Source organism: Pongo pygmaeus, chromosome 15 (assembly GCF_028885625.2).
Source record: "Pongo pygmaeus isolate AG05252 chromosome 15, NHGRI_mPonPyg2-v2.0_pri, whole genome shotgun sequence".
In the NCBI taxonomy this organism is placed as follows: Eukaryota; Metazoa; Chordata; class Mammalia; order Primates; family Hominidae; genus Pongo; species Pongo pygmaeus.
This window is the reverse complement of record NC_072388.2, coordinates 71441178-71458849: the sequence shown is the minus strand read 5'-3', so window position 1 is coordinate 71458849 and position 17672 is coordinate 71441178. Positions and strand designations below refer to the sequence as shown.

The window sequence follows — 17672 nt, the reverse complement described above, 5'->3', positions numbered from 1 at the left end:
GTTCAAGCAATCCTCCTGCCTCAGCCTCCCAAGTAGCTGGGATTACAAGCACGCACCACCATGCCTGGCTAATTTTTGTATATTTTTTAGTAGAGACGGTGTTTCACCATGTTGGCCAGGCTGGTCTGAAACCCCTGGCCTCAAGTGATTCACCCGCCTAGGCCTCCCAAAGTGCTGGGATTACAGCCATGAGCCACCACACCCGGCCAAATTATTTTAACATTTAAAGCTTAGGTACAAATGTTAGTCCAGAGTAAAAATGACACACTGTCTCCTTGTGTCAGGCACCACTTCTTTCTGGCTGACAGAGCCAGGTGGCTCCTGAGTCATCTGGAAAAGCCTATCATAGTGTCTGGACCCTCTCCAGACCCTTCTCCAAAGCAACAGTTCCCTGCTTCTTGTTCTGACTTCTCAATATCTCACAATACCCCTCTGCTGCCCCATGAGAAGTGAGGAAATCTCCCCTAGCCAGCTCTTCTGGCTCAGCACCAAATTCCCCTCTGATCCAGCTAATTCTTATAGACTCATTTTAGGAAGGAAAAGCCTGGTTCATGAAGAGAAAGAACTTGTCAATCAAAATAGAGCAGGATAAAGCAGATGTCTAAACACTGAATCAAAATAATATTCAGCAAATAGTTATTGAGCATTTACTAGGTGCCAGGGCACTGTGTCAGACACTGAGATAACAGCCTGAATAAGACAAATAGGTCTCTAATGTCATAAAGCTTAGCTCCAACTAGGCATGATAGACTTTGCACAGAGATGCATTTAGCTAATTCAGCTAAGGGCTGCAGAGATGAAGTACAGGCACAGGGTATCAATGTGTGTACCTGGGGATGACCTATCCTGCTACAAGTGGGGAATGGTGGTCTCTCAACCGGAAAGGTTCTCATCAAAGGGGAAAGATCTGTGTAGAGAGACAGAAATATGTCTCCTAATTCTGTGGGATTGCAGGGAGGGAGGGTCTGGTCTTGCAGCTTCACAGTCTGATCAATCAGAGGAGAAAGACAATCAAGGGGCAAGGAGGAAAGGGCAGCAGCGAGAGGTGGTCCATTCTCAGGAGGCCCATGTGGGTCAGAGGAGCAGTTTGGACACCACTCTCATCTTCTCCATGTCATATGGCCAACTCCAAAGCCAGATACCAAGGTGAGGATGGTATGGGGAGAAAGATAAGAGGATAAGAACACAAACTACTGGAGCATGAGTCCCGTGAGGTGGTCTCACCACACCAATCCCATTGCTAGCCCTTGACCACCATTATAACAGCCTGAACCACCCTTCAAGGGAACAACCGACCACAGCAATAATAGCAGATCCAAGGCGCGGGTCTGAGAAAAACAGAATCTGAGAACCTCTGCGGATCTCTCACACCCCATGCAGACCCCATGGCTTTAGCCTCCCTCTGGCCTGGGCCTCTCTTTTCCACAGCCTAGGGATCTGTGACTCTTTCCTACCCTGCAACTCCTCCCCCAAGCAACGAAATGCAGCCTTTGATGATCCAGTTATGGAACTGTGTTCTTTCCTCCTTGCCAGCTTTGTCTAGGAAACACAAAGACAGTAAAACGGGGGTGGGTGAACAGAAAACTGAGATTTTTCTGGGAATGAGAATTAAGATTGGACTCAGGGTCTTTGGCCATTTCCCAAATGCAATGAGTTTATCACTGCCAGGGACAGCAAGTGTACAAAGCTCTTGGCAGTGACCTCTGCTGATTTATGGGGGTGCTGGTTTGTTTCCCCTATTCTGCAGACAACCAGTCTTAAGGGAAATGTATATTCAGAATCTGCAAAGTGCAAGGGAGTCACTGGCAAAACCAGCCAAGCCAAGCGCCTGCTGAGAGTAAATTCCTAAGGGGATGGAGAAAAAGTGTGCTGGCTTCCTCGCCCGCGTGCTCTCTCTCTTTCTTGCTTTATCTGTCTTATTTTGTCTTGCCTTATCTTCTTCCCTCCTTTCCCACTTCCTTCCTCTCTCCCTCCCTCTCTTTCTTGCCCTCTCTCTCTTTCTCTTTCTACAACAGAGATGACTGAGTTGACTATGAACAAGCAGAACTACCAGAGGTCACTCCCACCTTGGGATGCAGTGGAGAGGCACCTCCTCCAAAGAAGATGAGGGTGGTTCTCTATATGATGATAAACCAATGCTCTAGGGCTCTAAATCACACCAGTGTCTTAGCCAGAGTCCTCAGCAGTGGGAGGCATCATATCCCTGGAGTGGTTGATGGCTGTAGTGCAGGGATGTTACCCCGATGAGCCACTCCACCTTCGTTTTCTCTTCTTGGGCTAGGAGAGCTCTGCTTGCCTGGAATGCTAAGGCAGGATCAAAACCAAGTAGAATCAATAGAGTCTGAGGCACAGTGAGAGCTGGAGAGAGCATGCAGTACAAACTGTCTCAAAACCACACCTGCTGAAAATCAATATTTTGCTGAGAGAGTCCTCATTTGGAAATCTCCTTTCTTTTTAGACAAAACACAGTGACTCTCTCAAGAGGTGGGGAAGGTAATCAGACAAATGACTGGGGCCCTGGGCCACAAGCATGCAGCTAAACTCCTCAAGAAGACCCTTATGTCCTCCCCTGTGCTGTGGGCTCCTAAGACAGCACAGATCTCATTTCCCAGCTTCAGAACGTCCTCCTGGAGTGGAGAACCACTCGGCTGGAGCATTGCACAGCGGCCAAGAGCTCTTCTTGTGATTTTCAAGTATCCTATTTTTCTTTTTGCAGGTGTGTGTGCCTCATCTCTGTCCTCCATACCTAAGCTGCCTAGAATCACATCCAGACTTTGGGAGCTTTTGGGTCCCATGTAGTCTCTTGAAGGAAAATGAGGCTGTGTGGACAGGATGTGGTGTTGCTGTGTGGGGGGATGGAGAAGGAACTGGACTGGGAGCCAAAAGCTCACCTTTCTAGTCCTTTCTAGTCCTGTCAATCACACAATTAAATGTGGAAGTAGAAGTGGAAGCACTACAAAAATGATTATACATGTCAAGTGGCAATAATAATTTCATGCTGTGACTGTCCTTGCAAGGGATGATTTATGGGATGAGAGAGATTCTGGAGAAAGAAGCAAAGAGGATTTGGGAGCAGAGTCTAGCTGTACTATTTTAGTTGTTGGTGATGTTTGCTCTGAAGTAGTGCTTAGGTTTAAACACCCCCATTTTAAAAATGAGGATACTGAAACTCTAACAGGTCAAGTGGCTTACCCAAGATAAGTATGGAGCCAGGATTTGAACCCAGAGCTGTGTGACCCCAAAGCTCATGCTCTTCTCACATTGATGTGCTGCTTTTCATTGTCCTTCACTTGGGTCCCAAGGGGAGTCAGTACTGGTTGGCTGAGACAAAATCCCTCCATGTGTGGTTGCAGGAAAGTTAGGAGCCTCCTCTTGAGTCCTAAATCTGAGTCATCCTAGTAGAAGGTGTGGCCACTGCTTACAATTCCCTTTTGGGTACCATTCACTATCACTGCTGTTAGCAATGGTAATGGCCAAGACATCAGGGATGGCCCAAGCTCTGGTTTCTCACTTAACAGGCAGTCCATGCACAACTTGCCATCTATACTTGAAGGGAGCTATGAACATCTTTGGAAACAAGGTCCCAGCCTGGTAAAGCGTTGAGGGCTGATGGGCCCTTAGGAAGTCATAAGTCTGTATCCTCCAGTCTCACCTTTCAAGAGACTTGAATACGTTTGACCAAAGGTCCTCAGACCTTAGGCATGGTTAGCTGAAGTCTAGGGAAAATGAGCTTTTCTTCAGCACTGTTCTTGCAGGACAGCACAGTGGTGAGGACTTGAAGTGGTTCACAAATCAGTATCTGCTTAACAAACATAGAAGAGGCAACAGAAAAGATACCGCAACAATACGGACATCCACATAGTGAAAGATAGGAAGCTGTTGCTCTTTCTGGATGTACCTTTGGATGAACAACCTGGGATCACGTGGATCTAAAATGGGAAGTGCCCCCTTTGGATTTCCTTAGCCTCCTAAGTAGGACATGGGAGCCCCGTGTTTCCACATACGGCATCATTCCAGGTCATAAGAGGATGTGAGAGTAAATGATCCTTTGCCTTTACTCTGCAAAGCATCTATAAAAACAGATTTAATTTAACCGGCCAAAGGGCACAGTATTTTCATGCTGTTCAATCCCTATTCTTAGATAAGGGTAGCTTCAAAGACAGCTTTGCATACTGTCTTTCACCTACCCAAATACCAGGGATATTAACTTAGAAAAGTGTTTTCCTGGCCGAGCGCAGTAGCTCATGCCTGTAATCCCAGCACTCTGGGAGGCCAAGGCGGGCGGATCATGAGGTCAGGAGATCGAGACCATCCTGGCTAATATGGTGAAACCCCGTCTCTACTAAAAAATACAAAAAATTAGCTGGGCGTGGTGGCGGGCGCCTGTAGTCCCAGCTACTCAGGAGGCTGAGGCAAGAGAATGGTGCGAACCCAGGAGGCGGAGCTTGCAGTGAGCCGAGACTGTGCCACCACACACCAGCCTGGGCGACAGAGCAACATTCCTTCTCCAAAAAAAGAAAAAAAGAAAAGTGTTTTCCTTTTCCTTCTCAAGGAGGGCATGGGGTTTTGGTGTAAGGAATCTATGCTTAGAAGTAGCAACCAAGAAATTTTGGAATTGAACTCTTTGACGTCTTCTCTCAGTAGCTGTCAGGAACTACTAGTCTGTGCGGTAATAAACAGAACTGGATCACAAATGACTGATTTATCTCTGCAAAATGCATCCCTCCCTCTGCTGTTCATCTCCCAAAAATAAAACCACCCACAGGACAAAATGAGCAACCCCCAGAGCAAGCAGTGTCACAGAATTCCTTATTAAAATATGTCTGGCATGAGAGTCTACCAGGAAATGCCTTCCAATAGAGGATTAATACCAGGAAACTTGGTGTGGTCTTGTGATACTGGCACGCAATGCCGCCACCTCCACCACTGGAGCGAAGATGAACAGCTGGGAAGACTTCTACTTCTGAATAATCTGGGCAAACCTAAAATCACACTCTACTGGGCTTTGGCTTTTAAACAAAGCAAATGGTAGAAACTGCATTCCTTAATCAAGTTGCATTTAAACATCTACACTTAGTAATAATATAAACGTTTTGCTAGAGGCTTCTTGTCTGCTCATGGCGGGTGTGGACTTGACGGTATCTTTCTCAGCTCTTTTATCACGCAGACCTCATTCTGGCCTTGAGCATGCTCTTTGATCCTTTTGTGATTTCATCAAGGCCACGCAGAGCTGTGGTAAGTCAGACCCAGGGCCGCTTAAGGAAGGGAACCCCCCTACGCATTTGTATATTCACAGCGCCTAGAACATCTGACACTTAGTGGGTATTCCAAGTTTTGCTGAATTGACACATTGTAGGAATTTAATTTCACCTGCCTTTCTTGACTACCTACTAGGTGTACTCCCCAAGGTTGTCTCTCCAAAGTTGAAAGCTAAGGGACAAATTGTCCCCCGCTTCTTTGATAGGCACAGCTGAAAATGTTATAATTCTGGAATGAATTGTCAGCATTTAGCTGACATTCAGCATTCAGCATTACCTTTGTGATGCAGGAACTTATAAAAGGTAAAGAAGACCAAATTTCTGCTCCCATGAAAGAACTTTCAAATCCAGAGGTCTGGAAGGCCCAGACACTCCAGGTACAGGGCAGGGTGGGGCATCTTAGCAGGTACCACAGGTCAGGAAAGCAGTAGGGCTGGGACAAGTAGGAAGGTGAGGTGGGGAACTGCAAGGATCAAAGCCAATGGGGCTGGGCTGGCTTGTCCTATTCCACTATCAGTCCACTTAAAGGACAGATTTCCAATCCAATCCTATCTAATGAAGTGCTTTCTTAGGTCTGGTTTGTTTTGTTTGTAAAGAATGATGTGCTTTTAGATCAGCTCTGCCTGATGGCAAAAAGCCATCTGGGCCTCCTATTTCCCATGTTATTTCCCTCTGCACAGAATATTATGTCGCACAGGTCAAGGTCTCCCAACTTGAATGGGAGAATGGATGTTCATGACATGGGTGGATGGGCAGATGGACAAATGATTGAATGGATCCAGGGAGATAGTCCTTGGAACATCCTTGGTACTCTGAGACTTTTAAAATGGAAGCTAAGCAGCCACTGTGCTGGCAGCTGATTTCTATCTCTTCTAGAGCCTGTGAAGGCTTTGGAAAGAGGCAAATGCCCTACAAGGAAGCTGAAGGTTCTTAATACTTCCTGTGGTTTAATTCTCTCCACCAACAACTGCCAGCAGAGCTTTATATGACATGCCCCAGGATTCAGAACTCTCTCTTGGCTCCAGCCTACTATGCCCATCACCATGGGACTCACCGTCTTCCAGGTAAGCGCCTGCAATGCTTTGCTACTGTCTTCAGGATGAGAAACTCAAATTCCGTAGGATGCACTCCAGGACCTGAAAATTTGGTTCTTATATCCTTTTCTGGCATTTTTTCCCATCTAAGGGCAGATATTTTGAGAGAATTTCTTTTGGATCCAGCTTGAAATTACGAGACCCCAGAGAGTACTAAAGTCATTAATTTTTGTGAGTTCACACTTACAAATATATAGCACTTTTAACTTTTTCAAAGATTTTTCAGGGCTATTAGCTCATCTGATTTCTCTAAAATCCCTAGCGGGCTGTAGAGAAGACATCACCCCCATCACCCAGATGAGGAAACTAAGGCACAAAAGGTCAAGGCCCTTGCCTCAGACCACATAGCAAGTAGGTGACAATGCAGGTCCTTTGAGGCCCCGTGGTTGGGAACAGAGAATTCAATCCATAGCATAAAGAACTGAGTCCTTAAAAAAAAATAATCATGGCCCATATTTTTTTCTCCCCTCACAAGGCTAAGTCTATGAAATTGGAACACAGCAAACAGCTGAAGGCTATGGTCACAGCCCACAGACCTTTATGGAAGATTTGGTCTTGGCCCAAATTTTCAAAAAAGCTAAATGGATCAGCAAAACACAAGTACAAATGCTGGGCCCACGATGACAGGGTGTCTTGTGAAATATTTCCACAGGAAGCAAATACAGGCAATTAACTTGGCTCTAACAATGCATGTGGTCAAATAAGAAACAAAACCCACTGGAGAGAGGCTGCACCCCACCCCCAGTCCCTGCTTCCAGTGAATTCATAAATCTGGCTGTACTTTCACTCAGGCTACTGAGCACTAATGTTAAAGCATATGACCACCGCAGGGGGTTTATGAGAACCATCATGACCAGCCGAGGAAGCCGCCCAGAGCCCCTGAGCCCCATGGGCTGAGGTGTTAACATCCCCATTTAACAGAGAGGTAAACTGAGAAGGGAAAGTTTAAAGAACTTAAATGTAAAATTCTAGAAGGAACTCCTAAACTCTTGGCCTTTCTCTAGGGACTAGAACTTCTCCAGGTCTCAGTGCGACCACCAAGCCCTCAGCACTAACAATCCAGGGACAGTGTGGTCTGAGCAGAATCTTGGCCAGCAAGCGAGGACATCCGAGTGCAAGTCCTGGCTGGTCATGGGCTGCTAAGGATTTTAACCTCCTTTTTATACCTGGGAACTTCTGAACTGCACCTACTTTGCTGGGGCAGGCAGCCAGTGCTGTCCAGGAAGGTAAGGCAGTGTGAGTCTCTTGGCACCTGCTGACCTCTGCTCCGCAACACTCAATCCTCATATAGAAACATTCACAATTCAGATTTCTGTGTTGCCATGGCTGCACCAAAACAAAGTCTCCTCTAACTTACTCTCCCCCCAAAAACTGAAGATCCTTTATGCCCAATCCTCTATCCTGTAGCTTTCTGGATTTCTTGAAGCATTTCAATAATTTTCATGACATGTGCTAAATTTTATTTAGCACAAACAGGGTCACAAACTACAGCCTGTGATTCAAATCTACAGATACAGACCTGTGATCTAGATCTTTACATCCCATGAGCGAAGAACAGTTTTTATGTTTTTAAGTGGCTGAAAAAAACTAAAAGAATTGTATTTTGTGAAAAATTATATGAAATTGGATTTCACTGTTCATAAATAAACACAGCCATAGGTCCTCATTTATGTCATTTACATTGCCATGTTGTTGCACTGTAGCTGCTTTTGTATGTAGATTCGAATAGTTGTGACACAGACCACATGATCACAAAGCCTGCAATGTCTGCTATCTGGCTCTTTTTAGGAAAAGTTTAGTTTTTTAACTGACCCCTGTTTTAGGTAAAAGGCAGGTTACAGGGTCATGCTATTTGCAAAATTGCCCTGTTGTGGAATGAATGTTGTGTCTCCCTAAATTTCATATTGTTGAAGCCCGGATCCTCAGTGTGGTAGTACTTGGAGGTGGGTCTTTTGAGAGGTAATAAGGTTCAAATGAGGTATGAGAGAGGCCCTTATGTTGGGATTAGTGTTCTTATAAGAAGAGGAAGAGAGACCAGAGTTATAAGGACACAGCAAGAAGGTGGCCACCTGCAAGCCAGGAAGAGAGCCCTCACCAGCACCCAAATCTGCTGACACCTTAATTTTGGATTACTCAGTCTCGAGAACTGTGATAAATAAATTTCTGTAGTTTAAGCCACCCAGTGTGTGCTATATTGTGGTAGCAGCCTGAGCAGACCTTACACGTAGCTACGCACATAAATCAAGGAAGAAAATACACCAAAATAGGGGTTATCTCTGGGTGCTAAGGTTACATGAAATTATTTAAAAATTTTCACCAAATACATTAAACATAACAGCTTACAAAGAGAATATTAGTGACATTAGAAAAACAAGATGGTAGTATTTACTCTGTCTTACTGCGGGCCAGACACCATTAGTGGTTGACATGCTTCCTTTCACCTGGTCCCCATTTCACCCCTAGGCGTAGGCTCCATTGTATCCCTGTTCTACAGATGAGGAAAGGAAGACTCAGGGAATGTAAGCAACTTGTCCAAGGTCACTCTGCTAGAAAAGAACACTTTGTGTATTTATGGTGGAATACACTTCAGAAGCAATAGGAAATTGGGCTGAAAATAGGGATTGGCTTAGGAAGAGTGTTTTATTTGAATTCATGGGAGACTAATCCTAGCAGATAATGAAGAAGATGGGGATGCTTAAGACATCCTCATGTCTAGTCTAGATTGCTGTGGAAATGAGATAGAATGTATTTAGAAGTACCTGGAAAATGGTAGAGCACTGTACTAATGGAGGTTGGATATTGAGATACTTGTCAATATGTAACCTTCGTTAGGCTGACTTCCCCACTTCTTCCATCAAATCTTTCTTGAAGTAGAAACAACATAAATGTCCAAGAAGAGAGGACTGGTTGACTCAACCATGGTGCCTCCACACAATGGAATACTATGCAACAATTAAAGAACCAGGCGATAATCACACTGTTGCTGTATTTTTAGCGTTGTGGTTTAGAGGCTGCTCTGTGTAGTATAAAGCAAATGAGTAATTATGCTATCATCCAGTGCCCTTGAAAGTCAGGATTCTCAGCATAGAGAAAAGTCAGGATTCTCAGCATAGCCCTTTTCTGTCGACTGAAAAGGGCTAGAAACGATAAACAATCCAGGAACAATGAAACAGTCTTAAGTGCCTAGATTTTAGTCTCTAAATACCATTTCCCACTAAGAGGAATCAGGGATCCTTGGAGAAATGGCTTATTCTGGGTAAGGGCAAAGACTGGAATATCTTAGCTTCCTTGCTATTTGGATGACACCAAAGATCACTAGGGCTGTGTCAGAAAGAACCAACTGGCCAGAGACGGCCCAATCCAAGCATCAGTAAAAATAATCAGCAAAATGGATTAAAACATAGCATATATGTTTAAATTCATGAGTTTACAAAGATAGTAAAATCAAAACAATAGACCCTAATGTTTACCATAGGAAGATAACAGTAAACCACTCATTTTGAAAACTGGCAAATGAAGGGAGAGAATCAAACATTTATCCTGCTTTTCTTACGTGAATTGTACTGCTAGTTAATACCATAGTGGTGGAGGGAAGTTTCTCTTTATGAAAGTACTCCAGCTAATAAGTGAAGAAAGAATAAAATTAGTACATCGTTGTTTTGTAACCTCTAATTAACTAATAGATATAAGCGATAGACATCAATATCTGCAAAAAGGGCAAAAAGAGAGGTGGCTAGACATGTGTCTTCTGATAGGAGAGCACCACACAATCCATGAAGTAGTTTTGTCCATAAAAATCAAACCTAAATCTGATTAAATATCTTAAAAAACTAATTTATAGGAAAGAGAGATGATAGAAGAACATGCTAAATAGCACCACAGGGCTGCAATCAGAAAAATCCAGAGCTTGGAACTCTTTACAGAACAAAGGATCTAAATCCTTTATCAAATAAATTGCAAGGGGATGTGAGGAGGGGAGGGAGATAAAGGATATTGTGGCAATGTTAAAAGGATCTTTTTTTTTAGAGATACATATCTAAGTTTACGGATGAAATGATGCAACATCTTGGATTTGCTTTAGAGTAACCTGGTGGCAGGTGAAAAAGTAGGTGGGGCTAGAGATAAAGCAAGATCAGATGTGTACTGATGATTTTTGAGGCTGGATGAGGGCCTATAAAGGTTTGCTGTTTTGCTGTTTCCACTTTTCCAAGTGTTTAAAAGTTTTCATAATAAAAAATTAAAATAAATCCCTCCTGATGTCATGCTTGGAGTGTTAATACTGTGCTAGATGCATCAAGGTTCTGACCAGTATCCCTCTTCTTGTGTTTCATAAATATTGGAGTTTGAGCTTCAGCTCATTCATGCAGGGAACCCCCACGGAACTTCCCTGTCACTCTCCTCTCTGGCCATGTCAATATGGTGCTTGAAAGCATACGTACATACACATAAGCAAAAATATCTCAGCAAAGAGCTCTCATGACTCAAACATTCTGCTTTGAAGCTGCAAGGGGTATATGAAGGAGTCATGATTTCGTGATTGGCACAGGCATTCGATGGAGCTCGTGACCAGGGGGAGAGAAGAAGATAGTTATGGTGTTGAGGTTGGTAGGTGTTTCCATCTTGAAGTTCTGAGCAAATGACAAGGCAATTCCGAATGATATGGGACACTGTGTTCTCATGCCATTATTTGCATTGGTGCAGCTACACTGAGTTTCCTAAATCAGATAATAATGTCTGCAAGAGGGCAAACTACCCAAATTCTCTACCGGGGGCCCCAGAGGTGAGAGAAGTAAGGGGGGTCAAGGAGATAAGCAAAATCTTAAGCCCTGTCACTGGGTGTGGGATGGTGACAGGAAATAGAAATTAAGGGCCAGGAAGTAAGAAACCAACCCAATGCTTATTTTTAGAAATGGCACCTCCCAGCCATCAAAATTTAGTCTGCTGGTTAGGGTGGTTCCTGTTTCTTTAGCCAGCATCACTAGCATCTGTGAGCATCTTAATTGTGTCCTACAGGGTTGGGAGTCCCTCCTGCAGGCTTGCTTTAACCTAGTGTTCACCCATTTGGGGCACTTTTCACACTGTTGAAGTTGCCCATTTACTTGTCTGTCTCCCATTTAACCTCGGTGAGAACAGGGGTTTTGCCTGTTCTTTGTGGTATCTTATCACATAGCGCAGAGCCTGGAATATAGATGTGCTTAAAAAATATTCACTGCAGAGCTGGAGATCACTGTGGAAGCAGTGTAGAGAGGTGGTTATCAGTGTGGGCTTCAGAGGTAGACAGATGTGGGTTTGACTCATGGCCCTGCTAACTCACTACACCCACTTCCCCATGCTGTGTTCTGGTTTCCAGATTCTATCACTGACTTATTGCAAGGCTTCAGATTTTGTAAAACACTTTGAGGCTTTCCTGGAACAAATAAAGCATATAACTGCACATTTTGGTTTCTATGTAATACATAACTCATCTAGGAAAACAATCCTGGGATTTTGCTGTGCACCTATCTGAAATGGTTTCCACTGATGAACTTAAAAATAACCAAATCTGAAATTTTAACTACCCACAATGCCTTGAACTTGTGTTAATAGGTCAGGCAAGGAAGGGGACAAATGAACACCTTATGACAACCACTTGAGTAGATAAGCAAACCTGGGCATCTTCAAATGTATATCTCCCTCCATCTTTGACATTTTGACTGGTTATCTCATAGCTGTGAGAATCCAGGTTGATTGCACTTGGAGCCCCTGGAGCCAGAAACTCTTGCCAGATTTCTTCTACCCTCTTGGCAACATCCTGTAGGGGTTGTTTCTTAAGATCTTGGACAGCCAGCCAGAACCTGAAGTGGGAGCAGAAACACAGTCATTTCCAGGGGGCTCAGCATCAGGATGTTGCCGGAGATGGCCCCAGAGCTGATGTCCCATGAAACCCATTCTGCTGCATCTCTCAGCCTGCTCTGATGCCACTACATGGGCTGCAAAGACAATGGAGATTGTGAAAACATCAAAGGTGTTCCTATTGTGCAGAACAGAAAAGAATTGCATATTAAGAGATCAATGTGCTTCTCGTTATCAAAACGAGATTTCTTTCCTTCTACATGAAGGTTTCTCAACCTCGCACCATTGCCATTTCAGGCTGGATAATTCTTTATTGTTGAGGCTATTCTGTGAAATGTAGGATGTTTAGCAGCAACCTTGGCCTCTACCCACTAGATGCCAATAGCAACCCCCCTTCCCAAGTTATGACAACTAAAAATGTTTCCAAACATTGCCCAATGTCCCCTGGGAGATGAACTCATTCCTGGTTGAGAATCCCAGTGCTACATACATGCTACCATGCAGACAGTGTGAATCCCTTTGTCAAATCTAGTTGGGATCAATTGATGGCATCAAAATGGAGAAAGATCCCAGAAACAAGCAGGGTCCTGGAATCATAAAGACTATCTGTGTAAGAATGAACCAGCCATTCCTATTATAGATGGAGAAACTGAGCCAATTCACATCAGTGCTCAGCATGGTGCTTGGCAAATAGTAGGTGCTCAATACATGGGTTTCAGAGTGAAGATGGGCGCATCTGGAACAATGCTGAAGAGGCATACATTGAAAACTTCTCTGCAGAATGGTTCTCCTTCTGCAGAGAGCAAGAGAGAAAAATCTGCTCACTTCCGTATTTGCCTCTGTTTAATCCCTCAGCATCCACATGGGAGCAGTGAGCTCTTTTCTGCTGAGAGCAGCAGCAGCCAGAGCCAAAGCTTGGACAACAGCTACCGGGTCTTAAGGATGGTTCCCAAGGCAGCCTTGCAGCAGGATCCAGGTCTGGGTGTCATATCCTTTGCCCTATGAATGGACAGGCCAGCTCACCCATCAGTGAATAAAAGTGTAGGTCCTGTGCTGGTTCCCATAGGAGCGGGAATCACAGGTAGTCTAGTCAACAGAAAGGGAGGGACAAGCGAGGCTGAACCATGACATGGTGGAAAGTGCAGACAGTGCATTCAATCTGTCATCAAATTTCATCCAAAGTAAGATGTACTTGGTTTTTTTTTTTTTTTTTTTTTTTTTAGGGTTAAACATGTTTTTCTGTTGCTGTTCAGAGAAATGTCTTTGGAGCCAAGTGCATGGCCCAAAGGTGCCACTCAGTGGCAGACTGGAGTAATGCAACGCAAGGCGGGTGTGTGTGTGTCGCGCGTGTGTGTGTGTGTGTGTGTGTGTGTGTGTGTGTGTGTGCGTGCGTGTGTCCGTCCGTCCGTCCCCAAATGCCGGGCTCCAACTCTTCCCCTGATTTGCCATTTTTTGCCATTTAGGATTCTGATGATCTCCTTAAAGGGACCCCTCAGTGACCCTGCAGAGCCAAGCATAAGGCAGGGAAGGCTTCATGACTTCCATCAGATCAGGAAGCTAGCTCTGCTCTCATCCTGTCTATACCATATCTTGCCTTGGTGTACATTTCTGGGTGCCTCTCTCTTCATCTGTAAAATGGGCATCAAGTGGATGGAGGGATATGTGGCATGGCTCTGGAAAACTTCCTATCCAGACTTAACTGAGAAATGCTTTCAGGTCCTGTGAGGGGGAACTGAGGAGGGGTCAGTGTGGTGGCCACAGGCTCAATGCTGGCCCAGTGTGATCCCTCGGATTCCAGCCCTCTCTCCGCAGGTGGCCTGGGCAGATGCTGCCACCCAGCTCTTGCTGCTGCTATCTGGCGTCCCCTGCCCTTCCGCAGCTCTCTGACAGCCACAAGTCCTGGGTGCTCAGGTCCTCCTGGCTTCTGGGTGAGAGGAAAGCAGTCATGTTCCTTTATCCAGAGTCCAGAGAGGGTGGGGAAGGAAGGGCTTGAAAGGAGCTGTTCCCCTGCCTCATTGTTCAGGTGGGCCCTTGACTCTTGAGCTGGGGCACGGGTCTCCTCCATCTCCCAGGCCTGCCCTAGGTTCCGTAGGGCTCTCTGTCCACTCTCTCAGGTCTGCTGTGAAAAGAAGGAAGTGGCCAGGAGCCTTGCAAGCGAAAATGGCCATCTGCTGGCGAGAGTACCTACAAGGCTTTCTCTGCCTGGAAGGCAACGTCTGACCAGTAGGTGAAAGATGCGGGGAACCTGGCTCTAAAGGAAGAAGCCAGTGTTGGTTTTTCCAAGGACCAGAAGGGGTCAAGTGTCCAGAGACGAAGTCAGTGAGGCTTCCTCAGCCCCATGCTGGGCAGACAGGAGAACCAGGTTCACACAGGGAGGCCGCCTGGGCTGAATCTCTGGCTGGAAGCAACCTTCTGGGTCAGCGTCTTCCCATGCCCCCTGGGCCCCTGCAACTTCTCACACAAATGGATGACACCTGGGTGATTTCCTGCCCCCCAATCAATGCCACATGGGAGGGCACCTTCTGTCACCTCTGTCAGCACTGAGGAGGAGCTGCTGAGCCCCTCTGGGAAGGCCCTGAGGACCCTGGGAGCTCTGCAGCCTCCCTGCGGTTCCTGAGGGCTCAGGGTCCTCTTTGCAGGATGATTTGGGGGCCACGTGAAAATGTACATCACTCAGCTGGATACAGAGATGACCCGGAGCTGATGGAAACACAAATACAAATTTCATAATCATTTTTTTTTTTTGAGACAGGGTCATGATCTGTCACCCAAACTGGAGTGCAGTGGCCCCATCTTGGCTCACTGCAACCTCTGCCTCTCAGGTTCAAGCTATTCTCCTGCCTCAGCCTCCTGAGTAGCTGGAATTACAGGGGCATGTCACCATGCTCAGCTAATTTTTGCATTTTTAGCAGAGATGGGGTTTCACCATGTTGGCCAGGCTGGTCTTAAACTCCTGGCCTCAAGTGATCTGTCTGCCTTGGCCTCCCAAAGTGCTGGGATGACAGGGTGAGCCATTGCACCAGGCCGCAGAACCAAATTTAATAAACTTTTATGTAAAAATGAAAAGGTTTTCTTTGTCACATAAAACCAAGAATTTTTTTAAGTACAAGTGAAAACAACAAGCATGCTGGAAGAAGAGGAAGGGGAGGGGGAAGAAAGGGAGGGAAGGAGGGGGAAAGGGCAAGAAGGGAGACGGGGACGGTATGGGGTAACATTCCCTAGACAGCAGTTTTCTCTCCCTGCACACACTGGGGACTCTCCCTGGCCTTCTGTCTGCCTTGGAATTGACCTGCCTTGTCTCTCTCAGGCAACAGTAAAACTGCTGTCACAACAGCATCCTGACATCCCGTATGTGTTTACCATCACTGGTTTTGAGGAAGCTTTGTGTCAATTTGAAATTCAAAAAAGGCTTTGGTTAGTGTTGGCCATCTTCGAGCCCCACAGGCCTGAGCTGGGAACTCAGAGCCCAGGCTGCCCAGGCCACACTCTCCACTGCAGAGAGCCACAGCAGCTCCTCTCTGCACATCTGCTGCCCATGGGAAGCCCACTGAGGCTTTGGAAGCTTCTGCTCTTATAAAAAAAAAACCTGCAGGTACCGCTCCTCCGCGAGGGCAGCGGCAGGGAGTGAAATGCCAGCAGCGGCATCAAATCCATCCATCCTGCACTAAGCCTCCATGGCTTGCAGCAGAAGGGCCGTTGTGACTGGCAGGCCACAAGGACTAATATCTGGGAGACCACCTGTCCTGCCCCGCCCCTGGTCTCTGCCAATTGTCATAGCTGCAGTGGGGAGGCAGCCCCTGTGCGGGCATTTGATCTATGTTCGTGACTTAGAAATGCTGGCGCGGAAACTAGCTTTTGGAGCGAGGCAGTCTGGGCTCAGATACCACTAGGGTGAAGCAGTGGAGAACAGGGCTGGAGGACCATCCAGGGGCTGCCCCAGCGGGAGCCTCCTTTCTCCCTAGAGGCTTTCAAGGAAGAGGATTTTCTCAAGGCTGGCTGGGTAAGACAAACCATTTGGGCCTTGATCATTCTCCATCCTACCAGGAGGCCTGGGCAGCCCCTCAGTCACCAGTTTACATATCTTTTCATAAACTAGAATTTTCATGGGTTAGAAAATACAGCATTTGGTTCGTTCCCAGAGAAAAAGCAAACTCCAGGAGAGAAGAAAGTGTTTTTATGCCCTCTGCTGGTCAACTGGAGACGTACGAAGCAGGGCTTAAACTTGGTTTAGTTCCCAGTGGGGCTGAAATTCCGGGGTGCCTACGTTAGTAACCATCCCCAGCACCACTGAAGCTGAGTTCTGTTCACTGGGCAGTGACTGAAACACTGCAGATGGTTGTGGTGTCGTGGGAGTCACCTCTATTCCTATTAATCATGGGTTTGGTAAGCGGTGGATCCCGCTGGGCCTAGTGAACCTTCTGAGGTCTTCCTAGGACTCAGGGCAACTGCCAGAGACAAGAGCTCTCGAGAAGGACCTGGCACCCCACTGTGTTCTCTTTTAATTGCTTCTTCCTTCAGCCGACACTGTGTGGAACTTGGATCATCAATCTGCAGGTTAGAAGAACAACTACCTTCTCTCAGGAGATGTTACAGCTCATAAAAAATGTACGGGGGACACTCTTTGTTGTGGGTTTTGATTTTTAACTCATTCTCTGCTGTGCAGCAGAGGGTGTCAAGCCAGGGAGGACAAAGATTTGTGTAGGAGAGCTGTGGGAGAGGGAGCAAAGATGGGAAGGAGTGACTGTCATTATTCTGGGAAAATGCACAAAGCAGGAAGAAGGATGAGGCCAAGAAACTGAGCAGAGCTCCCTGCATCAGAGCTGTGAGGCCCCTGCCTTGTGGACAGAAGCCATGTGCATTCCCAAGGCACTCAACAAACAGCTATCTGTGGGTCCACTCAGTGCAAAGGGAGCCTGCACCCAGTTCAGGTGGGTCAGAAAAGGAGAAAAAGAGGTAGACCCTGCCACAGAGAGCTCACAGCTTCAGCAAAATGTGCTGCTGGTCATACCCCACCCAGTCCACAGAGATGATGCCCCCACCCTCACCTCACAGACCCACCCAGATGACACTGATCAAAGGGGATGTCAACTTCTATTACATCATCATAGAAATCGCTCCTTAAAGGATCCAGGGTGACACTATGGGGCTTCTTCATTCCGCATTCTGAAGCTCTGATACAAATTCAGTCGCTTGGCTACTTAACTGGCACCCCGTGGGTTGTGCAAGAATGTTATGATCCAAGCATCCCTTTCCCTGGAGAGATGAGAGGGAGCACAGGAGGACAGAGGAAGTGGAGAAGCACTTTGTAATTTACCCAGGTGAGTTCTGGTCAGGCTTTTTCCTGCCATGCTCCAATGCCAGTGGCCTGGGCCCCTCACCAATCCTGTGGAAAAGGGACGACTCCAGCATGGCCAACATGACAGGTTGGCAGGATCCTCAAATTGTGCCATATTGCACAACTCCCAGGGGCCTCCATGGCATGAGCCAC

At 46.3% G+C, this 17672-nt stretch overlaps 1 protein-coding gene across 21 annotated transcripts in view; it reads right to left on the bottom strand.

Annotated features, from left to right (window-relative positions):
* RGS6 (regulator of G protein signaling 6) overlaps positions 1 to 17672 on the bottom strand; it is a 636900-nt gene that overhangs the window by 35790 nt on the left and 583438 nt on the right. For all 21 annotated transcript variants that reach the window (XM_054448764.2, XM_054448775.2, XM_054448762.2 and 18 more), the window contains one exon: positions 12000 to 12186. In XM_054448764.2, coding sequence (XP_054304739.1) covers positions 12000 to 12186 — 187 coding nt within the window. The remainder of the gene's footprint in view (positions 1 to 11999; positions 12187 to 17672) is intronic.